The sequence below is a fragment of the Phyllostomus discolor genome, chromosome X (genome assembly GCF_004126475.2).
Source record: "Phyllostomus discolor isolate MPI-MPIP mPhyDis1 chromosome X, mPhyDis1.pri.v3, whole genome shotgun sequence".
Lineage (NCBI taxonomy): Eukaryota > Metazoa > Chordata > Mammalia > Chiroptera > Phyllostomidae > Phyllostomus > Phyllostomus discolor.
Window position 1 is genome coordinate 4496458 of NC_050198.1, and position 22859 is coordinate 4519316.

The 22859-nt window shown below is 39.6% G+C and overlaps 1 protein-coding gene across 3 annotated transcripts in view; it reads left to right on the forward strand.

The window, feature by feature from the left end:
- CA5B (carbonic anhydrase 5B) overlaps window positions 1-16979 on the forward strand; it is a 28624-nt gene extending 11645 nt beyond the window's left edge. For 2 of the 3 annotated variants that reach the window (XM_036016931.1, XM_036016932.1), the window contains exons 3-8: window positions 4718-4915; window positions 10860-10978; window positions 12065-12160; window positions 12688-12750; window positions 13712-13867; window positions 14814-16309. In XM_036016931.1, the coding sequence (XP_035872824.1) occupies window positions 4718-4915; window positions 10860-10978; window positions 12065-12160; window positions 12688-12750; window positions 13712-13867; window positions 14814-14993 (812 nt within the window). In that variant the 3' untranslated portion in view covers window positions 14994-16309. Of the gene's footprint in view, window positions 1-4717; window positions 4916-10859; window positions 10979-12064; window positions 12161-12687; window positions 12751-13711; window positions 13868-14813 lie in introns of all 3 variants that reach the window. The other variant, XM_028523334.2, reaches the window with a different exon arrangement.
- Window positions 16980-22859: the final 5880 nt, after the last annotated feature.

Genomic DNA, 22859 nt, shown 5'->3' on the forward strand with positions numbered 1-22859 from the left:
TTAGTGTATCATCCTGTGAAATTTAGTGGAATTGTCACATGAAAGAAATTGAGGCATCAGATCTTAGACCATGAGAAAATAAATTTAATTAGGCTGATTCTTAATTTAATGAAATACAAAGACTATCATCCAGAATGGAAATGATTCAGATTTGTTTTATTCTAATGATTGTTAATGTCATGGTCTCTTTACTTTTAGAAGAAAAGGGAAACATTTCTTTTCATGACAATCTGGAATAGAATGGTACTGTATAAAATGTAGCCACTAGCTCTGGCTGGTGTGGCTCAGTGGACCGAGTGCCGACCTGAGAACCAAAGAGTCACAAGTTCTATTCCCAGTCATGGCACATGCCTGGGTTGTGGGCCAGGTCGTCAGTGGGGGGCACGTGAGAGACAACCACACATGGATGTTTCTCTCCCTCTCTTTCTCCCTCCCTTCTGCTTTCTCTAAAAATAACTAAATAAAATCTTTTAAAAAATAAAAATAAAATAAAATGATGTGTTTTTTTGTTTTTGTTTTTTAAGATTTTATTTATTTATTTTTAGAGAGGGAAGGGAAGGAGATAGAGAGAGAGAGACAGAGAAACTTCAATGTGCGGTTGCTGGGGGTTATGGCCTGCAACCCAGGCATGTACCCTGGCTGGGAATCGAACCTGGGACACTGTGGTTCCCAGCCCGCGCTCAATCCACTGAGCTATGCCAGCCAGGGCAAAATGATGTTTTTAAAAAAGAAAATATGTTGGTGAAACATGGTATATAGGTGAAACTAATTTTACTAATATATTTTATTTAACCCAATATATCCAAAATATTATCACTTTAAAATTAGATGACTTTAAGAATTATAAATGAAATATTTTAGTTTGTTTTTTACTAAGTCTTCAAGGTCCCTAGGTGTTCGGCATTTACAGCACATCTCAATTTAAACTAGTCACACTAGCCAAGTGGAGACCAGGTAGACAGTGCAGGTACAGAGAGCACTTGCCTAGGAGTAACGGCCAACAAATGGACATTGAATGTAATGTGGGGTTGTCAGGGAAGGGGCTTGAACTGACCTTGAGAGGCTGGTAGGGTTTTCAGAAATGAGAGAGAAACAGGCAGGTGTGCTCATGTGAATGCAGGAGGTGTTCTGGGGTACACCTGCTTGCCTAGTTCAGAAACTATGGGTGAGAGGTAAGATTAGAGGGCTTTAGTGTCAACTTGTTTGGTTTTTTCTATCAGTAAAATAAGCATTAAGTGCCTCCTTTGTGCCTGGTACCGAGTTCAGCCCTCGGCCTGTAGAAAAAGTACAGAACTCTGGCACTAAGTACTTAGAGTTGACACAAGCCCTTTGAACAGATAAAGTAAATGCACATTGCATGAGGCATGTTTGAGTGCTAAATAGTGTGAGAGTGAATGCAGTGTGAGTTCAGCGGAAGGAAAAGCCATAGTGATTGGAGAAAATGTCAAGGCCAGAGTTTGGGAAAATGGAGTAGAGGGAGTGAGAGAGAAGGTAAAGCAACCAAGAGGCATGGTATGATGTTGTGGGCAGGGCAAGGAAGAGTTAAACCTGAAAGATATTTAAAGAAAAAATAACGTGGTCAGGTGGGTAATATGAAATAAAGATGAAAGGAGAATGAAATCTTCCCAGTGATGTTCTTAATCATTCTCATTCAATCTACAAATGATCCAAAGCCAGCTCAGTTCTGGCTTGCAGAGCAGCCGGGGAGGCAGATAATTACACATGTGTGTGTAGTGAAGGACAAATTACTTTCATTCTACCCTAATGAATTCTTAGCTGAGCTCCCAAGACAGACTAATCAAAGAAAAACAAACAGAATTTTAATAACATGGATACCAGGCCAAGAAAGAAAGAGAAAAAAATGTTTTGGGAACAAGTTAACATATGAAATGGTTTTATATAAAACATCAACTGTCTTGTTTATTTTGATAAGCAGCAGTACCAGCTTCATTTGTAACGCAGTCCGTGGCATTGGAAAAAAGAATTCTGTGATTGTTGATTATATTATAAATGCAAAGAGAAGATAAATATTGAAAAACATTTTCTTTAAAAAAAAACATGGATACCTCCTGTATACATAGGAGTGACAGAGACCCAGGGAAACTGAGTAAATCCTCAAAACGATGCAAACCACCACCTTCGTCAAACCAAACCCTCTCAGTAGTCCTCACAAACTCTGGGTATTTAGAGTCTAAATGTCCCCTTGCCATCCTTGTTTCTTCATACGCTCTTAGGGATAAGCCGCTGCGGGGCCCCTCAGCTGCTTAGCTCCTGAGTGCGTATCAATGAGAATAGATGAGATCACATCCTGACAAAGTGTATGCCACTCATATCAAAACAACTTTACTTATAAAAACAAATTCATTCTTAGGTCAAAACAACTTTGCTCTTAAAAACAATTTCAATTTTCATAATAAACAAGTGGATTTTAAATCATATCAAACTGATACACAACAAGTGTGAATTCTCAAGTCTGCAGCCACAAGTCGGAATGTCTCAGAGGGGAAGGTGTAAAGACTGTTCCAGGCATATTTAAAGTGGAATCAGGGCTGTTCTAGGTGTTTAAAAATATCACAAAATCCAATTCAGCTGTTTACTTTTCATCCCAACAGTAGCAGTTCAATACTAAAATTAAAGGACATGTATCAAATATGGCACTACAAGGCAACAAAATAGGAAGAAGAGATGGCTCCTGCCTGCAAGGAATTGGCACTCTAATGCAATTATGATATGAGTATATTGTACGAATTCATATACATGTTCTGTTTTAGATTTCTGAAACAGTTCTTGTTCTTCACAAGCTCTTTCATACTAAGAGAGAAAACCCAATACATTAGTTTCAGACCTCTCTAGAGATGAGAGTACTGCATTATATTAAAAAATAGAAAGGAAAAAAGTGAATACTCTGAGTTTGCCTCTGCTTTTAGATCTAGACCAAGATTTCTCCACTTCAGCATTGTTAACATGTGGGGCCAGATAATCTGTGCATTATGGGATGTTTTGTTGTATCCCTGGCCCCCACCCACTAGATGTTGGTAGCATCTTCTTCCAGTTATAACAACCAAAAATGTCTCTAGACATTGCTGAATGTCCCCTGGGGGTATAATCCCTCTGTTCAGAACTACTGGTCTAGAAACTTCCTACAGAGCTTCATGTCTATACTGCTGGGGCACTTTTTCCTAAAAAGACAAGGTTAAGATCTTGCACTTCCAGCTTTGGGTAACTACTTCAGAGAGAAGAATGTTTCCTGTCTAAGACTAAGCCAGAGGCAAGTTTCTGTGTTGTTGTTTTTAATGGGAACAGGAGTATTAGGGACCCTGCCACACACAAGGAGGTCTGACTGGATAGCAGCTGCCTTGTCACTTTCTCAAATCCTTATTTAAACTCATTTTTAGCAGTGGGGTGAGGAGCAGAGGGTCATCAGTAATGATTTGTCTCAATTCATATATCTTCTAGTTCTCCTGTTGGTCTTAGTTTTACCCACCCATGGTACTTCTAAAGGACAGGGAACTCTAACACCCCAAATCATATATGTGGGTTCAATTCATCGTGCATGGAAATATGAACAGATCTGTCTGTGTTACAAGGAAGTCTGCTGAGATTTATTTATCAGGGACTTGCCACAAAGACTGTTACAAAACAGAAGGGGTTTATTTGCCTGCATGCATCAAAGCTCAATAAAACACAAACAGGAGTTTGCAGCAAGAAAAGTAAAGGCTTATTTAAGGAAATGGCACCAAGACCAGAGACACGGGTGAATAATTCTCAAGGACCTGGCTCCCTCATGGCTTGGATGAGGACTGACAATATATGGGACAAATGATTAATCATAGTGACTAAGGGATTTGGGGTCGTGGGCTCTACTGATTGGTTAGGGTCAGAGAGGGAGTAGTGATCATTGTATCAGGTCCTGATGTCAGCCACAGGGTCATTTTGTCCAGTTTTGTGAAGATGTGGTGGGTAGGGACATTCTGTTTTTATGGGCCTGGAGCTGAAGCACAATGAGATCAAGATATTATCTTTAATTTGAAAGTGTCCCCTAATCAACACACCTACAGTTTTATTCCTAAGACCATTTGATGCTAACCAGAACCTGGTGTTCTAAGGGCTTGTACCATGATATACTGCACACCCACTCCCTTAATCACCAGGTTAGAACATCCATTAAGTGAGTGGGTGTGCAGTATGTTATGGTACTATTAGACTGGACAAAGCCAGCACGAATTAAGGAAAAACTCATATTAAAGAAATGAAGTTCCTGTGCAGTTACTACACCTGGTGCTTGAATCTTTGGTAGAAAAATCAGCATCAATGGTGCCACCAATGCCCATGTGGGACAAACTGTGTATATACACCTTAATATATAATGTCCATAGCTATTCATGTTATGAACAGAACTCTAGGAACCTTAGCAATGATAATATTCTACCCAGGTTTTGCAGAATACCTAATCCTCAAAGCTTCCTTACACAAGAGGTGAATTCCACATGCGCACTTAAGTAGAACCATATCATTCCTCCAATGGGATTCATCTCTCTCTGGTTCTCTTCGCTCTGACGTACTTCTCCGCTGCGATTCAAGAAGTATCTGAGTCTGTACTTAAGGGCTTAAGTGTGTCATGTCCCCCATCTTCCTCTTTCTTCTGAAATACAACGGCCTGGTATGTAATCCCAGGTAAGGGACATCCTGATGACTGTCCTGATATGCTTTGTCCTAGTGCACCCACTCTGGGAGAGGACGGACCTGGTCCCGGGAGGTGAGCGCCAGTCGCCCATCAACATCCGGTGGAGAGACAGTGTCTACGATCCTGACTTAACACCGCTCACCATCTCTTATGACCCGACCACCTGCCTACATATCTGGAATAATGGATACTCCTTCCTTGTGGAATTTGAAGATTCTACAGATAAATCAGGTGAGAGCCAGACTGGTAGTCTCATATGGAGTTAAAGGCACAGTTTCACATTGGCACAGGCCACATGGTACTGTCTCCATGGGAGCATGGACCTCTGTTGTTAGCAATGATGACACACATTGGACTTACCTTTTCAATGTATGAAAATAGTCCCTCCTAGTTTTAGGCACATTATCTTCTAGTATCAGTAGTATTTTTATTAATAAATATGCATCTCTAAGTATAGATTCATAATTGATACAGAAGATAGGATGTGAAATTAAAGCTATGTCCAAAATTTATTTTGCACTGTTTATGAATGTGTACTAATTTTCTGTGTGTTTTACAAGGCACGTTTATGTTAAATAACAGGACTTTTAATCCGATTTAATGGATCAGATTTCAATACCTTTGAAATGGTGAAAAGAATATTCGTGTGTGCAGGAGGTTATAGTCTTTTTTTTACTTAGAGACATAGGGGAAGGGAGGGAGAAATAGAGGGAGAGAAACAACAATTCGTTGCCTCTCATACATGCCCCAACCAGGGACCAAACCCACCACCCAGACATATGCCCTAACCAGGAATTGAACCAGTGACCTTTTACTTTGTGGGAAAATGCCCAACTAACTGAGCCACACTGGTGAGGGTGAGGTTATAGTCTTAACAAGTAGTTAAGACTAGTGGCATATTAGAAAAATGGAAACCCACCTTCTGATAATTTTGTTAATTAAGCAACATTACCTAGTTTAAAAGAAACAATTTTACTTATTTCATTCTTTCTTTTTTTTTTTTTTTGGTGTGGTGGTGGCAGTGCAGTGTGGCATGGGGTAGTGTGGGTGGTTGGTTGTTGTTGGTGGTGGTGGTGGTGTGGTGGGGTGTGGTGGTGGTATAAAGGAAACAATTTTAAAACATTTTTAAATTCAAACATTACATTGATTTTGAGTCTTTTTTCCTTCAAACCAGATCTAAAGTAATCTGAACAATTTCACAGTTTACCTGAAACTTTAGAATGTGATGAATTCTGTGGAGATTTCTTTTTTCAAGTCAAATTTGATGGTATCAAATAGTCCTAAGTAGATTGAAATAATTATTAGCTGAAATAGTGTATCTTAAAGAGAGGTGTTCAACCAGTGGCAATTTTGCCACCTCTTCTTTCCCAGGGACTGGGGACACCTGGCAGTGTCTGTAGGCATTTCAGTTGTCACAACTGGAGGGTGGTGATGTGACTGACATCTAGTGGATCAAGGCCAGGAATGCTGCTAAAGATCCTACAATAGACAGGGCAGCATTCATGAAGTTATCCAGCCTCAAATATCATTAGAGCTGAGGCTGAGAAACCCTGATCTAAAGGAAATTCATTTCCTCTTATGAGTATGAGGAAATGAGTCCATGAAAGTGTTCATGAATGAAGCAAAAATACAAATTAAAGCATAAATAAGAGATGTTCACTCCTGTATTTATCCTGGCTCTAGGATTCTCAACCATACCTTGGTTTTCCTTGTATTTTCATAGTGATGCTCTGAGACCTATACATGGCCCTCTGGCCCAACTGCAAACAGAGGGATCTTTGGATGGGATTCATCTCTCTCTGGTTCTCTTCCCTCTGACATACTTCTCTGCTGTGATTCAGGAAGTATTTGAGTCTGTCCTTAAGAGCTTAGGTATCTCTATGTTGTCACACATTTTCTTCTTTCTCCTCCATGGTGGTACATGATCCCCAAACCCTAAACATCTTATTTATATTTCTCAAACTAGAAATTACTCCTTTTCTCCAAATTCATCAGTATATATGAAATTATTATTTCATAACTTTTGTAACCTCTAGAGTTTGCCCCATCTCAACTGGAAACCTATAATATTGCATTTTGTGTAAGGATTCCAGGAATCTTCATAACAGCAAGCTAAAGTCCTGTGTTCCAGGTGACCATCTTGCACTATGGTGGGCTCTACTTGTCTTCCATGAAGCTCTACCATTACTCCTGCCAGAGATAGACTGATGGACAGACTAAATGTACAGAATACCAGCTTTCATATGTTCACTCTGGATGCATAGCAATCCCCTCAATTAATTGGTCTCAATCCGAGTTAGGTCTTTAGCAACCTTCTTTCTTCTGAGGATCCTAAATGGTGGTCAGCCTTCTAATGACCTTGACAGTCTAGGGACTATTGCCAATATACTATTGCTTCATGGAGTCAGAAAGCTTGGGGAGTTGTTTAATGGATTTCTTAATCAAGTAAGTTAATCCCAAGACAGTTCAAGGCAAATAGCTTTTTGTTTTATTTTTTAGTCATATTTTTTCTCATTTGAACAATAGATCCAAGAATTCTTATCCACCCATTTGCATAGGCAATCTCCTATGGAAAAGCAAGTGACCAATATTTTCTTCATAATAGCTCTCTAGATACATCCAGACACAACAAACTAAGTCATTCCTTAATCTTACCTTCCTTAGGTGATTTAGTGTCACACTCTTTTTATAAAATGCAAGAAAAATTGTAGAGAGGTTGCTAATTCTCCACTTCTTTTATCAGTAAGGACCAAAAGAGATAACTCCTTTGCATTGTGCTTTAATAATTATTTTTCAAGATACCATTAATCTTTAATAAGTACCTAACTTTCTACCTCTTTCTTTTTCCATATTTCAGTGACTGCCTCCTATCTCCTGCTTATTCTTCACTGCTATTTCTCCATGCTGTTTCAGAATAATCAATAGCATTCAAAGAGGAAGAAAGAATGAACATAAAAAAATAAAGAAAAATAAAAGAAAGCGAAGGCATCCTAGAGAAAGAAAGGCAAGAAACAAGTCTAATTCTAGATAAGAAAGGATTTAATAAATATCAATGTCTATAAATTTCCCTCCAAAAAGTAGGAAATGTTGCTACAGTGTGCTTTACAAAGAACTGAGGATAAAGTGTGCAAAGCAAGAAGCTGGATAAGGTATGTGACAGAAACAAAACATGCCAAATCTTATGGGATGCAGCAAAAACAGTGCTTCGAGGGAAATTTATAGATGAAAATGCCTATATTGGAGAAGAAATTTAGGAAATCAATGCCCATGCCTTCTACCTTAAGAAACTAGAAAGAGAAAGCAAACTAAACCCAAAGCAAACAGAAAGAAGGTCTTAATAAAGAGCAGACATCAGTGAAATGAAAAGTTGGTTTTTCTAAAGATCAACAAAATTGACAAACCTTTAGCTACGTAGACCACAGGGAAAAATAAGAGAAGACCCAAATTACTAAAATAATAAAGGGACATATAAATATAAAGGGACATAAATAATAAAGGGAAAATAAAGGGACATCATGGCCAGCCTTACAGAAATTAAAAGGATGAGAGAAGGCGAGCGAGCATCTCATACCTCTGCCCTCTGCTGGGCGTTGTTTTGTTGCTTGGCTCCCCCAGATAGGACACAGCTATTGATTCTAACAAGCGCATACAAGGTATGCAAAATATCATAGGAAAGGGCACCGCATTATGCCTGGGCTGAGTCCCATGGATGATTCCTGTAAATGATCACCTCCTCGGAAATTATTCCCCTCGGCAATCTCACCAGGCTCTAAAGAGAAGGAGTGATGGGTCCTGTCGTTCTCTTAAGGATGCTTCCTGCCCCGTCTGGCTTCCCTTACTTCACACGTTTAGGAGCATCACCAAAGAACCTACTAAGAGCTTTCACAAACATTTTAAGTTCTCCTTCCCTATTTTCGGTCCTACATCTACTTTTTTGGAAAAAACAATGTAATGATTTTTTAGTAAATTTACAGAGTGGTGCAACCACGAGTATAATCCCATCTTAAGCGTTTCCATCATCCCTAAAAGTTTCATGCCCATTCCTGCATTTCCTTTTATTTGTATGAGGCTTGTGTATTACCTTTCCCTTCACCATCCCTTTCTCTGCCAGCTCCCTCACCTCCACATTAAAAGCAAAAGAAGGGAGCGAACATAACATAGGCTGCTTACCTGACACTCTGCTAGGTGTTTTATATTTGTTATCTATTTTTTTTACAAGTTTAATCTCCTCTCATGTTAGAGCACAAAAAGAACAAAACAACAACCTCAAATAACTATATAATATTTGACATATCTTATGACTGCTTTGCTTTCTAATTCACTATCTTTTGTCTCCCTTCCCTGCCCCATTTCTTGCCAACTGTACTTGCCCCTCTCATCCATGCATCTTCTTTGAATGACCTTACCCTTTTCCTTGCTCTTGCTGAGGTTACCAGTGATGTTTCAACTAACCAACCCAACAGACACTTTACAATCTATTTCTTTAGTTCCTGGTTTCATCGAGGATTTTCTAAATGTCAGGCACTGTGCCAGGTGCTCAGAATAGAAAGAGGAAGAAGGGATGGTTTTGCCTCTAAAGAACTTACAATGTGGTGGGTTGACAGAACTGGTGGCACCATCTCTCCTGTCCAACCTATTGTCACCCAGTGGGAGTGTGTGCCCAACATGGCCACAGTGTCTCATTCTCAATGTAAGTTGGAAGTATGGATTTTTATGTGAAATATTCCAGATTTAAATGTTGGCAATGAATGTAAAATTGCCTTTAGTATTGTGTGGGTGAATCCAAACACACCTGAAGACCAGTTCTAATCCCCACCCTTGAAGCCACCTATTGGTGACATCTCCTCTCTGTCTTGCTCATCATCTTTGCAGGAGACACACAGTAAGTGTCCAGGAATTGTGTTGCCAGTGTGTTTCTGGGAATAGGATGGAAAAGGTGGCCCTTTCCTCTGCCATGGTCACTTAACTTGGGACAAGAATTTCATTTTAATTCAACAGATCAGATTGAATATTTGCCAAACTTGTGCTGACAATATGGAGTTGTCACAGAAAAATAGGGATTTGGGGAAAATGTTTTATTTTTATATCAGTACACTTTAGTGTCATCCTCCTATTAATTTAGTGAATTGATGTGGAATTATGTTCTGCCCCTCTCCTGTCCCCCCAAAGAAACGTAGTCTTGCTCACTTCTTACAAAACACCTTCTTTTTAAAGAAGAAGTTAGGTAAAATATTTTCAACAGCCAGTACAATACATAGCAGACCATTATATGACATATCCAGTGTATTTGGTCCTTGGGAATCCCTGAACTCCATCATTCATGTACATAAAATTCAACAAATGATGTGATGAACTCTAAAGATCATTAAGATAGATGACATGCATGTTTTTCATGTTGTTGTATTGGTTTAGCCATGGACAGACATCACCAGGGGCTGATTAGTTGGAAGAAATGAGGAACTCACATGCTTTAGCAAATTCAAGCAAAAGAAATCAGCACCACCCCAAGCCTGAAGAAGGGTGACTTAAGAAACTCATATCCAAATATTTCCCCTATACTGTAATGTATTGATTTCACTAGTTTCGGAAAACTTTAGTCTAAACAAAAGGTATTCATTATCTAACACGGTGAAGCTAACGGTGAAGTGTATGTATGATTCAATTGTTCACTGTGTCCAAAGGGAGATATGTGATCATTTTAACTTGCAAATATCCTTTTCCACTTCAATGAAAGGGGAAAAAACAGTAGTATCTATGAAAATTGAAGAGCAAAGTATCAGTGCACAAAAAATAAATAGAATATCTTTTGTCTCCATATTTTAGTTCTAAGAGATTGCATTGGATAAATATGCTGAGACAAATATGCATTTTACCATACCCGCAAAAAAAAACTGGTTACAGTAAATGTAGAATATAAAAATAAGTCAAGAATTGGCCTTTAACAATTGTATGTAGCTTGGAGTGTAGTTAAGTCTCAGTCTCATTCAGAGTGCAGATCCCCCCCTCACACATGTATTACCTGCGTGGAACTCAAGTCTATAAATACTTGAATATAATACAGTGTGTTCCATTTAAGACAGTTCATATAGAAGGTTCACGCACAGACTCAGCCTTCCCTTTGCATCTCCCATGGCATCAAAACCTGTCCCCTAAATTGTTGGATGTGCCATTTCAGTGATCAAGGGAGGACCTCTGGAACACAACTTCCGATTGAAGCAGTTCCATTTTCACTGGGGGGCCATCGATGCCTGGGGCTCCGAGCATACCGTGGACAGCAAATGTTACCCAGCTGAGGTAGGTTGAGAAGCGTGAGAACTGGGACAACTGTGGAGAATTGGGGATAGTGCTGAGTTACTAGTTCAAAGGAATTCTCAGGAAGGACCTTGGCTCCACCAAGGACCAGAGATACTGAGATTTATGCCTATAAATCTCAATATCTCTCTCAGGGGCTATCATTCCCAGTTATTACACATGAAATGATAACTGCCCTCATCTCAAATAATATAGCAGAAATGAACCTTATGTTTCCAAAATGGAATTTGTTTAGAATTCTAAGATAAATTCCAATCACAGGCTAAAGTAAAAACCCAAGCAATAGTGTAGGGCCACCAGGTCCAATTAATTCAAGTGACCAATGATGGGAACCTACCAGTAAATGAAGGCTATGACAATAGAAATAGTGAAAAAGAGCAAGATTTAGCAAGTGTTTATCAAATAGGAGCAACAGGACTTGAAGCATGGTCCTCTTCAGGAGAGAAGAAAGGAGAGGAAGAAAATTATGACCTTGAGGGTCTTACTTGGGAGGCTGGCTAATAAAGCATTCACAAATGATAGATGAGAAATAATTTGTAGTGAAATATAGGGAGCACATAGGCACAGAGAATTTCTTCTAACAAGTTTTTCCCTAACTTAGTTTTAAATGTTACCTTAAAAGCAAACATGTTTTAACTGGTTCTCCCTCAAAGAAATGGGTCTTCAACTCCTGTCTAATTTGAACGGGGAAAATCAATTTCTCTCTTGATAAATGTCTCTCCTTTATATGCAAATAGTTTGGGACATGAGTATTTTGTGCAAATAAAAATGGGAATGGACAAATGTTGCTCCCTCACTGAAATGTCACTCCCTCTGCTATATATAATTTATTTTCTCCCCAAATAAATGTCTCTATTCCGAAGTAATATTAATTTTCACTGTTGCATGCATTTCTTCTTGTTCTTTATTTCTACCTCATTTTATACCACGCTGTTGTATGCTTTTCCCAGTGGCTTTATCTTGGGTGAGGAAACATGTTAAAACATTGTATATTGCATACATAGGGCTGTCTGTTTTGGAGCCATCCTATGCGGTCATGTGTCAACCCATCTTTTAATGATGTTTCAGCTGCACCTGGTGCATTGGAATGCAGTCAAATTTGAGAGCTTTGAGGATGCAGCACTGGAAGAAAATGGGCTGGCTGTGATAGGAGTATTTTTAAAGGTAAAAAAAGTTACTAACTTTAAATGATGTGTAGTATTCTAGGATGAAAGGACACAGCATTGCATTGCTAAGTTCTAAGAATATTGGGAGAAAAATAAATGCAGGTTAAAATACAAGATTATTATGAAAATACTTTAATGTTATAAAAATGCACAGTCCAATGGCATAGTCACAAGCCGCATGTGACAATTGAGCACTTGAAATATGGTTACTTCAGCTGTGGAACAATTTTTAATTTTTAATGAATTTAAATGTCAGTTTAAGAACTGATAGCTAAATGGAGGGGCACTGTTCCCTGCAGGCATGCTGAACCTGTCAGCAAGCAGCCTGCTCATTTGTTCTCTGTCTAGTTTAATTTAGTGACGTTTATAACATTCTACATTACCAGTTTAAGTGTAGATTAAGTAGTATGGTTGGTTTGTTTTTATGTAATAACCAGGTGGTTAATTTTAATTATAACATTCGTTTATAGCTTTAAAAGTGAGGTGTCAATTGTTTTTAATATTTTCTCATTGCTTCTTCTTTAGTTAGGGAAACATCATAAAGAGCTACAGAAATTGGTGGATACATTGCCATCAATTAAGCATAAGGTAATATTTTTTTTTCCAGCATCACTTAAAGTGTATTTTATGTTTCAATTTCGGAGTGGAAATGCTAACAAGGCCCTTTGAATTTGGAAATGTAATTAATGTCAGTGTAATTGAGGTTCTCTTTGAAAGTTCCCTAGATGACAACTTGCCATTTATGATGCTTGTGTGTTGAGAATGCCCCTGTACCGGGGACACCTTTCAGGGGGCAGAAGGGTTTCCGCTGGTGGGCACTGGCCACTCTGGTTTTGCTGCCATGCCACTGAGCACTCTGGGACTCAGGAACATGATGGGGTCCCCTCCTCTGCTCCTGACACCTGCTTCTTCTCAGTCCTTGCGGAGACCCTCAGAACAGCCTCCTTAACTCTACCCTCCCTCAGGCACAAAGCAGAGAAAAGTTGGACTGTAACTTGGTTTGTCCACCTTTAAAGAACAGTCACCTGTATCCTTCCAGATGGGTGCCTCTGTCCATCCCCAAGACCCACTGTTCAATATTCTGAATACCAAAGGGGCCGTGCCCTGGAAGTCCATATACTCTCTAATTCTTTCCTTTTCCCTTCCCCTCCATCTCCTCCTTTTTCCTTCCCTCTCTCCCCCTCCCTCTGGAGTCCAGGGTCCTGGCTCCTCCTAACTTGCATTGCATTTTACAAAGGGAGAGGACTCTACTAGACTCTTGAAAAGTGAGCCACGTTATTTATGCACCAGCCACCACGGAATGCCTCCCGACCACCCACTGGAAACCCACTAGAATGGAGGGAGGACATGGGCTCTGTGTTCCCACTGAGGAGTGTCACAAATGTACAGTTCATCGCAGGAACAAGGCCTGGCCCTGATTTGGCTCTAAGGTGCCCAGAGGGCCCGAGGAGCCCCTCTGGACCACTGCTGGTCCCCAGACACTGCTAGCATCATTACCTCATCATCTGCTTCCTGACATGATAGCTCCATGACCCCTTCTCTTGGCCAGGACGCCTTGGTAGAATTTGGGTCATTCGACCCTGCCTGCCTGATGCCCACCTGCCCGGATTACTGGACCTACTCGGGATCCCTGACAACCCCACCACTCTCTGAGTCTGTCACCTGGATCATTAAGAAGCAGCCTGTAGAGGTTGATCATGATCAGGTGCGTTCTTTCCATGTTTCTGTGTAAGGAAATTCTAGTCTTCCCCTTTAGAACCACGCTGGGCTCCGACTTTGGGATCAGTTTTTAGCATATTGTAACACTTATACATTTGTACTAAAACGTGCTAACTTCTTATCTAATTTGGGTATGAAGCAGGAAATGCTTTGGTTAACCAGAGAGAAGTTAAAACATGAAACAAGCTTTTTACTTCCATATTTCACAAAAAACAGAATCGGAAAAAAGAGCAGAAGCAGAATCACAGAAATGGAGATCACATGGAGAGTTATCAGCTAGCAGGGGGAGGAGGAGAATGAGGGAAAATGTACAGGGAATAAGAAGCATAATTAGTAGGTATAAAACAGACAGGGGGAGGTTAAGAATAGTATGGGCAATGGAGAAGCCAAAGAACTTACATGCATAACCCGTGGACATGAACTAAGAGGGGGAATTGCTAGAGGGAATGGGGGGTACTGTGTGTAGGGTGGCAAAAAGGGGAAAGTTGGGACAAATGTAATCAATAAAATATATTTTTTAAAAAACTTCAGTTAAAATTTGAAATAAGCAAAACATTGTTTGGTGCTGTTACACCAGGCCTTTCCTTTTTCATTGTCTGGGCTGATGTTTTACCCATTTCAGGATGAAGCTCCTGGGATCAAAGATGAAGTAACTCATTCTTGGCAAATGGCTAATATGTGGGGGACAGGGCCTTTGACCCCAGTTCTTGGGGCCCAAGTGCCCAGCTGGTTTCACCACCTGCTGGTGCTCTCTTCCCCACACAAGGACATCTTCCTCCTTGTCCACTGGTGAAGGCATTCCTGCCCAGAAATAAGTTCCTCTGTGTCCAATTTTACAGGAATGTCTGAGTTGTAAAAATGAAAGCAATTTTTTCATGCAGTGAAGCTGCTTTTCCATTGAAATTATTTATGCTTTCTGTTTCTATTTCTAGCTTGAGCAATTTCGGACCCTCCTCTTCACTTCCAAGGGGGAGAAAGAGAAGAGAATGGTGGACAACTTCCGTCCCCTTCAGCCTCTCATGAATCGCACTGTCCGCTCATCCTTCCGTCACGATTACGTGCTCAATATACAAGTGACACCTAAGCCGACGACCAGCCAAGCGAGCCCCTAAGTGCCCATTTCTAGGTGGTGTTTTGCACTAATACACACTAGCTTTTAAAAAATTAACGAAGACTATTCTAAACACCTGCATTTACTACTAATTATGAATGTGCATCTCTTGGTTTGGCAGTGCTCCTTGAGTCTTTTATTGATAATGATGTTTAGCACTGACATAGCAGCAAGAGACACAAGTTTCTCTTAGAGCAACCTGTCTGACATTGTTGAGCTGGTAAGTCACAGACACTGACCATCCAAAATGCAGGCCTTTCAGAAATAGCCGCAGGGCCCATTCTGGTACTTCCTGGCTGAACATTGGCCATGGCTTTAGGTACGTTTTATTTCAAAGCATGGATGAGTTTTCTTTTATAAGGCCTTCTCAATGAGCAAATTTGCGCTGATCTTTAGTTATCTTACTAGTACATGATATGCTTCCTTACTTATTATCAATTTATGATATAGAACAAATATTTTGCAATCCTAGGAAAACAAGGACTTACTGATAGCTAAGGATCAGGTATCTTACTTAAAGGCTTGATCATATAGAAAGCATATGCAGTGTAGAACATTTTAAAGATAATGCTTAAAGTGCCTAGAATTTAGAATTCTTTCATGATATGTCTACAGAAGTATTTTTCAAATGACTAAAATATAATAATCTATAGTTTATACTATTATTTTTGCATTATTTGTACATTGTTTCATAGACTATGATAATATTTTTCACAATGACAGAACTATTTTGGCTTCCCTTGAAAAGTGTCTAAACTTTATTTTATTCCGTTAGTTGAGTTCTATGCAAGGCAGGTGATCAAAATAAATCTCCCAATTTATACAGTGGCTTAGAAGACTTTTGCTACAGTAGTAGGGGAAAATCTTGTCAAGCAGGCTAAAATCTAGATAATTCTACATATTCTAGAGAATCCGTGCCTCTATTGCCCTTGTTTGTAAATATCTTGGAGTGTTGCTAATTGCCAATAAGGCTGTGTTCAAGCACAATATTGCATTAACCAATAGTATTTCTTTCATTAATATGCCAGTCATCTCATCTACAAGATAGGGTTGGATAAATACGTCATATACTTAACACTACTGAACCATACACTGAACAAGGTTAAGATGGTAAGTTTTTTGTTATGTGTATTTTACCACAATCAGAAATAAATAATAATTCAGTAGGAATAAAACAGTTGGAGTTGTATGCATAAGTTTAAGGGGGTATCTCTGCTCTAAAGGAGTTTAGAAGGGGGATAGAGGCATTTGCTTCTAGGGTACATGCCTTTCTGGGAAAGGGAAAGCAAGTATTCACTGGGAAATGAATACAATTTTTTACAAAATGTTTTATTTATTTATCTTTAGAAAGAGGGGAGAAGAGAGGGAGAAAACAGGGAGAGAAACATTGACAGGAGAGAGATGCTTTCTGACTGGAGCCGAACCCTCAATCCTTCGTGCTGTGGGACTATGCCCAACCACATCAGCCAGGGCTGAATACAATCCTTGAAAAGATGAATGTGGGACCCTTGTTGATGTGGCTCGGTGGATTGAGCGCCAGCCTGTGAACCAAGGGGCCACAGGATCGATTCCCAGTCAGGGCACATGCCTGGGTTGAGGGCCACGTCCCCAGTAGGGGGCATGCAAGAGGCAACCACACATTGATGTTTCTTTCCCTGTTTCTCTAAAAATAAATAAATGATATCTTTTATAAAAAGATGAATGTGGGGAAAAAGTTTGTGTTAACTAAACGACCTGTTTCAAACCATAGCTATCTTAAAAGGGTAGACATACAAGATATGCATTATTTTTCTCACACAGGTTTCTCTCCTGGACCTCTTGCAAACTCTTAATACAAAATTCTATTGCAGTGAGTTTCCAAATTGCAATGAGAAGCAATTTACAGAACACTTAACTTACCTTTATATGTTAGAGATACAAAGAGTGTACAGCTGACCCTTGAGCAACATGGTTTGAAATGTATGGGTCCACTTATACATGAATTTTTTTCAATAAATACTTATAGTACTGTAAATGTGTTTTCTCTTCCTTTTTTCACATTTTTTAAATTGTTATTTAAGTACAGTTGTCTCCAGTTTCTCCCCACCATTCCTCTCCACCCCAGCCATCCCCACTTCCCACCTTTGATCCTACCCCCTTTGGTTTAGTCCATGTGTCCTTTATAGATGTTCCTGAAATCCCTTCCCCCTATTCCCCCCATTATTCCCTCCCACCTCCCCTGTGGTCATAGTCATTTTGTTCTTAATTTCAATGTCTCTGGTTATATTTTGCTTGCTTGTTTGTTTTGTTGACTAGGTTCCACTTACAGGTGAGATCATATGGTATTTGTCTTTCACTGCCTGGCTTATTTCACTTAGCATAATGTTCTCTGGATCCATCCATGCCGTGGCAAAGGGTAAGAGCTCCTTCTTTGTTTCTGCTGTGCAGCATTCCATCAAGAAAATGTACCAGAGTTTTTTGATCCACTCATTTACCAATGGGCACTTAGGCTGTTTCCAGCACGTGGCTATTGTAAATTGTGCTGCTATGAACATTATGGTGTATAGGTTCTTTTAGACGGGTGTTTCAGGGTTGTTAGGGTATAATCCCAGCAGTGGAATTGCTGGGTCAAAAGGCAGTTCCATTTTTAGTTTTCTGAGGCATTTCCATGCTGTTTTCCACAGTGGCTACACCAGTCTGCATTCCCATCAACAGTGTGTAAGGGTTTCCCTTTCTCCACATCCTCTCCAACACTTGTTGTTTGTTGCTTTGTTTATGATGGCTATTCTCACGGGTGTGAAGTGGAATCTCACTGGGGTTTTAATTTGCATCTTTCTGATGGTTAGTGATGGGGAGCACCTTTTCATGTGTCTCTGGATCCTCTGTATGCCCTCCTTGGGAAAGTGTCTATTCAGGTCCTTTGCCCATTTTTTAATTAGGTTGTTTGTCTTCCTGGAGTGTAGTTGTATAAGTTCTTTATATATTTTGGTGATCAAACCGTTGTCTGAGGTATCATTGGCAAATGTTTTTCTATACAGTGGGTTCTCTTTTCATTTTAGTACTGTTTTCTTTACCCATGCAGAGCTTTTTATTTTAATGAGATCCCATTTGTTTATTCTTTCCTTTATGTCCCTTGCTCTAGGGGACATATCAGTGAAAATATTGCTGTGTGGAATATGTGAGATTTTCCTGCCTGTGTTCTCCTCTAAGGACTTTTATGGTGTCACAACTTATATTTAAGTCTTTTATCCACCTTATGATTTTCTTAACATTTTATTTTCTCTAGCTTACATTATAGTAAGAATACATATATAATATACAAAATATGCATTAATCAAGTATTTATGTTATCAGGGCTTCCAGCCAACAGTAGGCGATTAGTAGTTAAGTTTTAGGGAAGTCAAAAGTTACACACAGATGTTTGGCTGCGCAGGGTGTCGATGCCCCAACCCCTGCATTGTTGAAAGGCTAACTGTTCAGGGTGGGGCAAAAGTAGGTTTACAATTGTTCATATGGAAAATAATACAATAATAAATAAATAATAATACAAGAATAAACTCTGTGTTTCATGTACTCACAACTGTAAAACGACTTTTGTCCCGCCTGTATTTATAGGGTGTTCCTCAGTTTGCCACTTCTGATTTACTTACACCTCATGTGCTGGTGTAATTATGAACAGCACCCTCTTTCACTCTCAACCATGTCCTGATTCGCATGATAAATTCTTGGTCACCTTCCCTGCAGAGATTATGGAAACTTCCTTGGAGGTGTGGTTTCATGCATACCTTAGTCATCTGCCCTCCAAAGGGATAATACAGATTCCCTGGCTACTGCTACACTCTAGTAGGAAACTTTTTATGTTTTTTTTTTTATTTTATTTTAATCATTGTTCAAGTATGGTTTTTCCCCCCTACTCCCATTCCAGCTCACCCACCCAACCCTCCCCCCTCCCCCCCATTACCCCCCACCCCTAGTTTTTGTCCATGTGTCCTCCAAATTTGTTCCTGTAAACCCTACCCATTCCCCCCTGAAATTCCCTCTTCTCTCCCCTCTGGTCACTGTCAGACTATCCCCTATTTCAGTGTCTTTGGTTATATTTTGCTAGTTTTTTTTGTTTTGTTGTTTAGATTCCTGTTAAAGGTGGTATCATGTGGTATTTGTCTTTCACTACCTGGCTTGTTTCGCTTAGCATAATGCTTTCCAGCTCCATCCATGCTGTTGCAAAGGGTAGGAGTTCCTTCTTTCTTTCTGCTGCATAGAATTCCATTGTGTAAATGTACCATAGTTTTTTGATCCATTCATTTACTGATGGGCATCTAGGTTGCTTCCAGCACCTAGCTATTGTAAATTGTGCTGCTATGAACATTGGGGTGCAAATGTTCTTTTGTATTGGTGTTTCAGTGTTCTTAGGATATAGTCCCAGCAGTGGAATTGCCGGGTCAAAAGGCAGATCCATTTTTAGTTTTCTGAGGAAGTTCCATACTGCTTTCCGTTGTGGTTGTACCAGTCTGCAGTCCCACCAACAGTGCACTAGGGACCCCCTTTCTCCACAGCCTCTCCAACGGAAACTTTTTATGTGTTTTATGCCTCCAAAAGTGTTTTACTTGTACCTTCCTAGACCTGGAGGGGGAAAATGGGCTTGAGATCTGTCGAACAGCTTGAGAAAGAATTTTGTATTTAAATTGCTGCTCATCTTTATTGAATAATGCTAGATTAATAAAAAACAATTTCTTTATCATATTAATATTTATTGAATGACTTTTTCTTACTATTTGTTTTGAGTATGGAAGATATTTGCAAAATTAGTGAGACATCCTTTAACATACAGATCAGAAAGTGACTACAAAACTCATAAGGAATTCACTAGAGAAACAGGAAAGGAAAGAGCCACCTGCTCCTCCTCAGCTCACCTCGTCCTGTGAAACCAAGGCATGGTCTGCTGACATCACCAGTAGGGCAAGCTGCCAGCCCGTTTCTCCTTTCCCGGGGCTACCTGGTTTACAGTAATGTTGGCTGTTGTAAAACCAGGCATCCACCTGAAAAAAAAGTTTAGGAAGCTGTCTTTCTGGGAGACACATTCTTTGGCATGATATTAGGGAAAATACAGTATTATAATCACTTTAGGTGTTTTTCTGTGTCACTAGAAGAATCAACATTATTTTCTTGATACCTATTCTACTTAATGTTTTACTCTTTTTAATTCAACTTTGTTGGTTAAGGTTTTTTGTGTAAGATTTTATTGATCAAAATGGATATAGTTCATTTATGTGAATATGCTCTCATTTTATCATATAATTAGTACATATAAACAACACCAGCTATGTTACGGATAAATAGTAATGCACTCTTGTATTTATGGACTTAGTGTTTGTGCACCACCTCCCCTAAGGTGATAATGGTATTAGGATTTAGAGCCTGTGGGGGGTGATTAGATCCTGAAGGTGGAGACCTTATGACGGGGTTAGTGGCCTTTTAAAGGAGACCCCAAAGAGCTTTCTCACTCCTTGCACCAAGTGAGGACTGAGCAAGAAGATAGCTGTCTATGAGTCAGTAAGGAGGCACTTAGCAGACACTGTATCTGTTGGCAACTTGACCTTAGACTTCTCAGTTAGAACTGTGAGAAATAAATTGTGGTTATTTATAAACCACCAGTCTTTGGTATATTGTTATGGCAGCCAGAACTGACTAAGATGTTGTCAGTCTATGCGCACCTCTATTCCTGTTTTTTAAATTCAACTAGTCTTCAGAAATGTAGTAATTTGGTTTGGGTTCCTGGTGGGCATATCAGCTCTGCCACCATTCATTCTCAAACTACCAGCAGTTGTGTTGCTTTGAACTTACCACTATACAAAAGAATCAAGTAATAAGAACTGTCACTGGATAGTTTTTTCCTCCAAAGAAAAGTTTTCATCAGTTTTTTACAAATCACCATTTTTCATATTAATATGCATTCATAAGTACTTTTATCTTGCTATTTTTAAGTTGCAATGTAATCTGGGAAAATATATAAGGCCCCTGGCATAGCAATGAGAGTTGGAGAGGCTTGAGACTCCATTGTATGTCTTTGAGTAAATATAATACTGAAATTAATCATAGGTAAGGAATGAAATTTTATTTATTTATTTATTTTCAGAGAAAGGGGAAAGGAGGGAGAAAGAGAGAGAGAGAAATATCACTGTGATTGAATCAGTTGCCTCTCACATGCCCCCAACCCAGGCATGTGCCCTGACTGGGAATTGAACCAACTACCTTTCAGTTCTTAGGCTGGCACTCAATCCACTGAGCCACACCAGCCAGGGCAGGAATGAAATTTTCTTTCCTGAGGATTTCTGCATTGACTATTGAGTGAATCCTATGACCATTGTCCTACTACAGCAAGAAATCTAATTGAAAGAGTCCAAGCCTGGCATTTGGAAAGTAGACATTTTTTTCTTGCTATCCTTTTATGCTTACAGTAAACAAAAATACATTTGTGGATTATTCTTTGGTCACTTTATAATTACTAAGACTTTATTTAGTAATAGCATCATCTACTACATAATTTATATGAGTAAAATATTTTCTTTTTTAGATAATCAGCTATTTTCTACTGACAATCTAAGTTAAAAATTCAGGCATTTTCCCATAGAAGGGGCATAAACTGAAATATACACATGAGAGTAAGTAGATGTATTTCAAACACCAAGGAAAAATAGGAAATATATGTTATAAGATCACCTTGTTCTATTTACTGGACTATCGTAGCAGAATGTATCTTTGCATTAAATTTTTACATTACTTTTATCTCATGATCTATCAATTCAAATGATGGTAACTGTAGTTTGGAAATGGGATTGGCTTTTTAAATTAGGAATACCTTCCTAGAAGACATTCTTTCTTATTGTGATTACCTGAAAGTTTGGGGCAATTTATAAGTGTTACAGATGTTTTCAGAATGGCAGTGATTCTCAGCCTAAGTCCTGGTCACAGGAAATAGCAAAATTGGTGATTTGCACAGCCTACATTCTGTGCCACTCAGGGCATTCTCTAGTATGGGAATATAACTTTGAAGTCTCTACCTTCAGAGAGTTTAAGATATAGTGCAAGAAGCAGACTTTTGAAAGCAACAAAGTGCAATATAATGTGATAATTGTTATGAAAGGTAAAATACCTATGCTGGGAGCTCAGGTAGGGTGAATACCCAACTCACTCTTGAGGGGGTCAGGAAGTTTTCACGATGATGATATAACAACGAATGTGTCAGGGACAGTAGCTATTGCCAGGCACTTTGCCAACATGCAGCATACCTTTGGAGGTATTATTACTATCTTGATTTTTACAGATGAGAAAACTGGGGACTAGACATTAAGGAATTTATTCAATCAGAGAGCCAAGGCTTGAGTTTCCTAGTCCATCCAAGTCCAAAGCCTAAGTCTCTAGTCACTGATGCACTGAGCTAGCTGAACAAGATCAATTTGCAGGTGTGTTACTCCAAGTGGCTCTGTAAGAGGGTGTAAGGCCAGGCTTTAGGCAAAGTTTGAGCTCCTGTTGAATGATTCCAAGGAGGCACTAGGGGAAGCAGTGGCAGTTTAGTAATTGGGTAGCTCAGTAATTTTGATTTGGAGCAGAGAGTAACAAAGCCAGGGCAAGGAGTTGACTTCATCCTAGAGCCGGTAGGTGTGAATGAAAGGGGGTGAGTCTGGGGCTGTGTCTGAGACGCTGATAGGTGGAGTCGTGGCAGGGGGAAGAGCCGGGGGGGGGGGGAGCAAGACTCGGGAGCAAGGCAAGCTGCTATAGGTGGAGTGAGGTGTCATTAATGGGTGAGGCGATAAGAGGGAGGAGTGTGACTTTAACCTCCAGGCTACCAGATGTTCCACTGTAGTGTAGGGAGAGGTAGGGTTAAGGTACT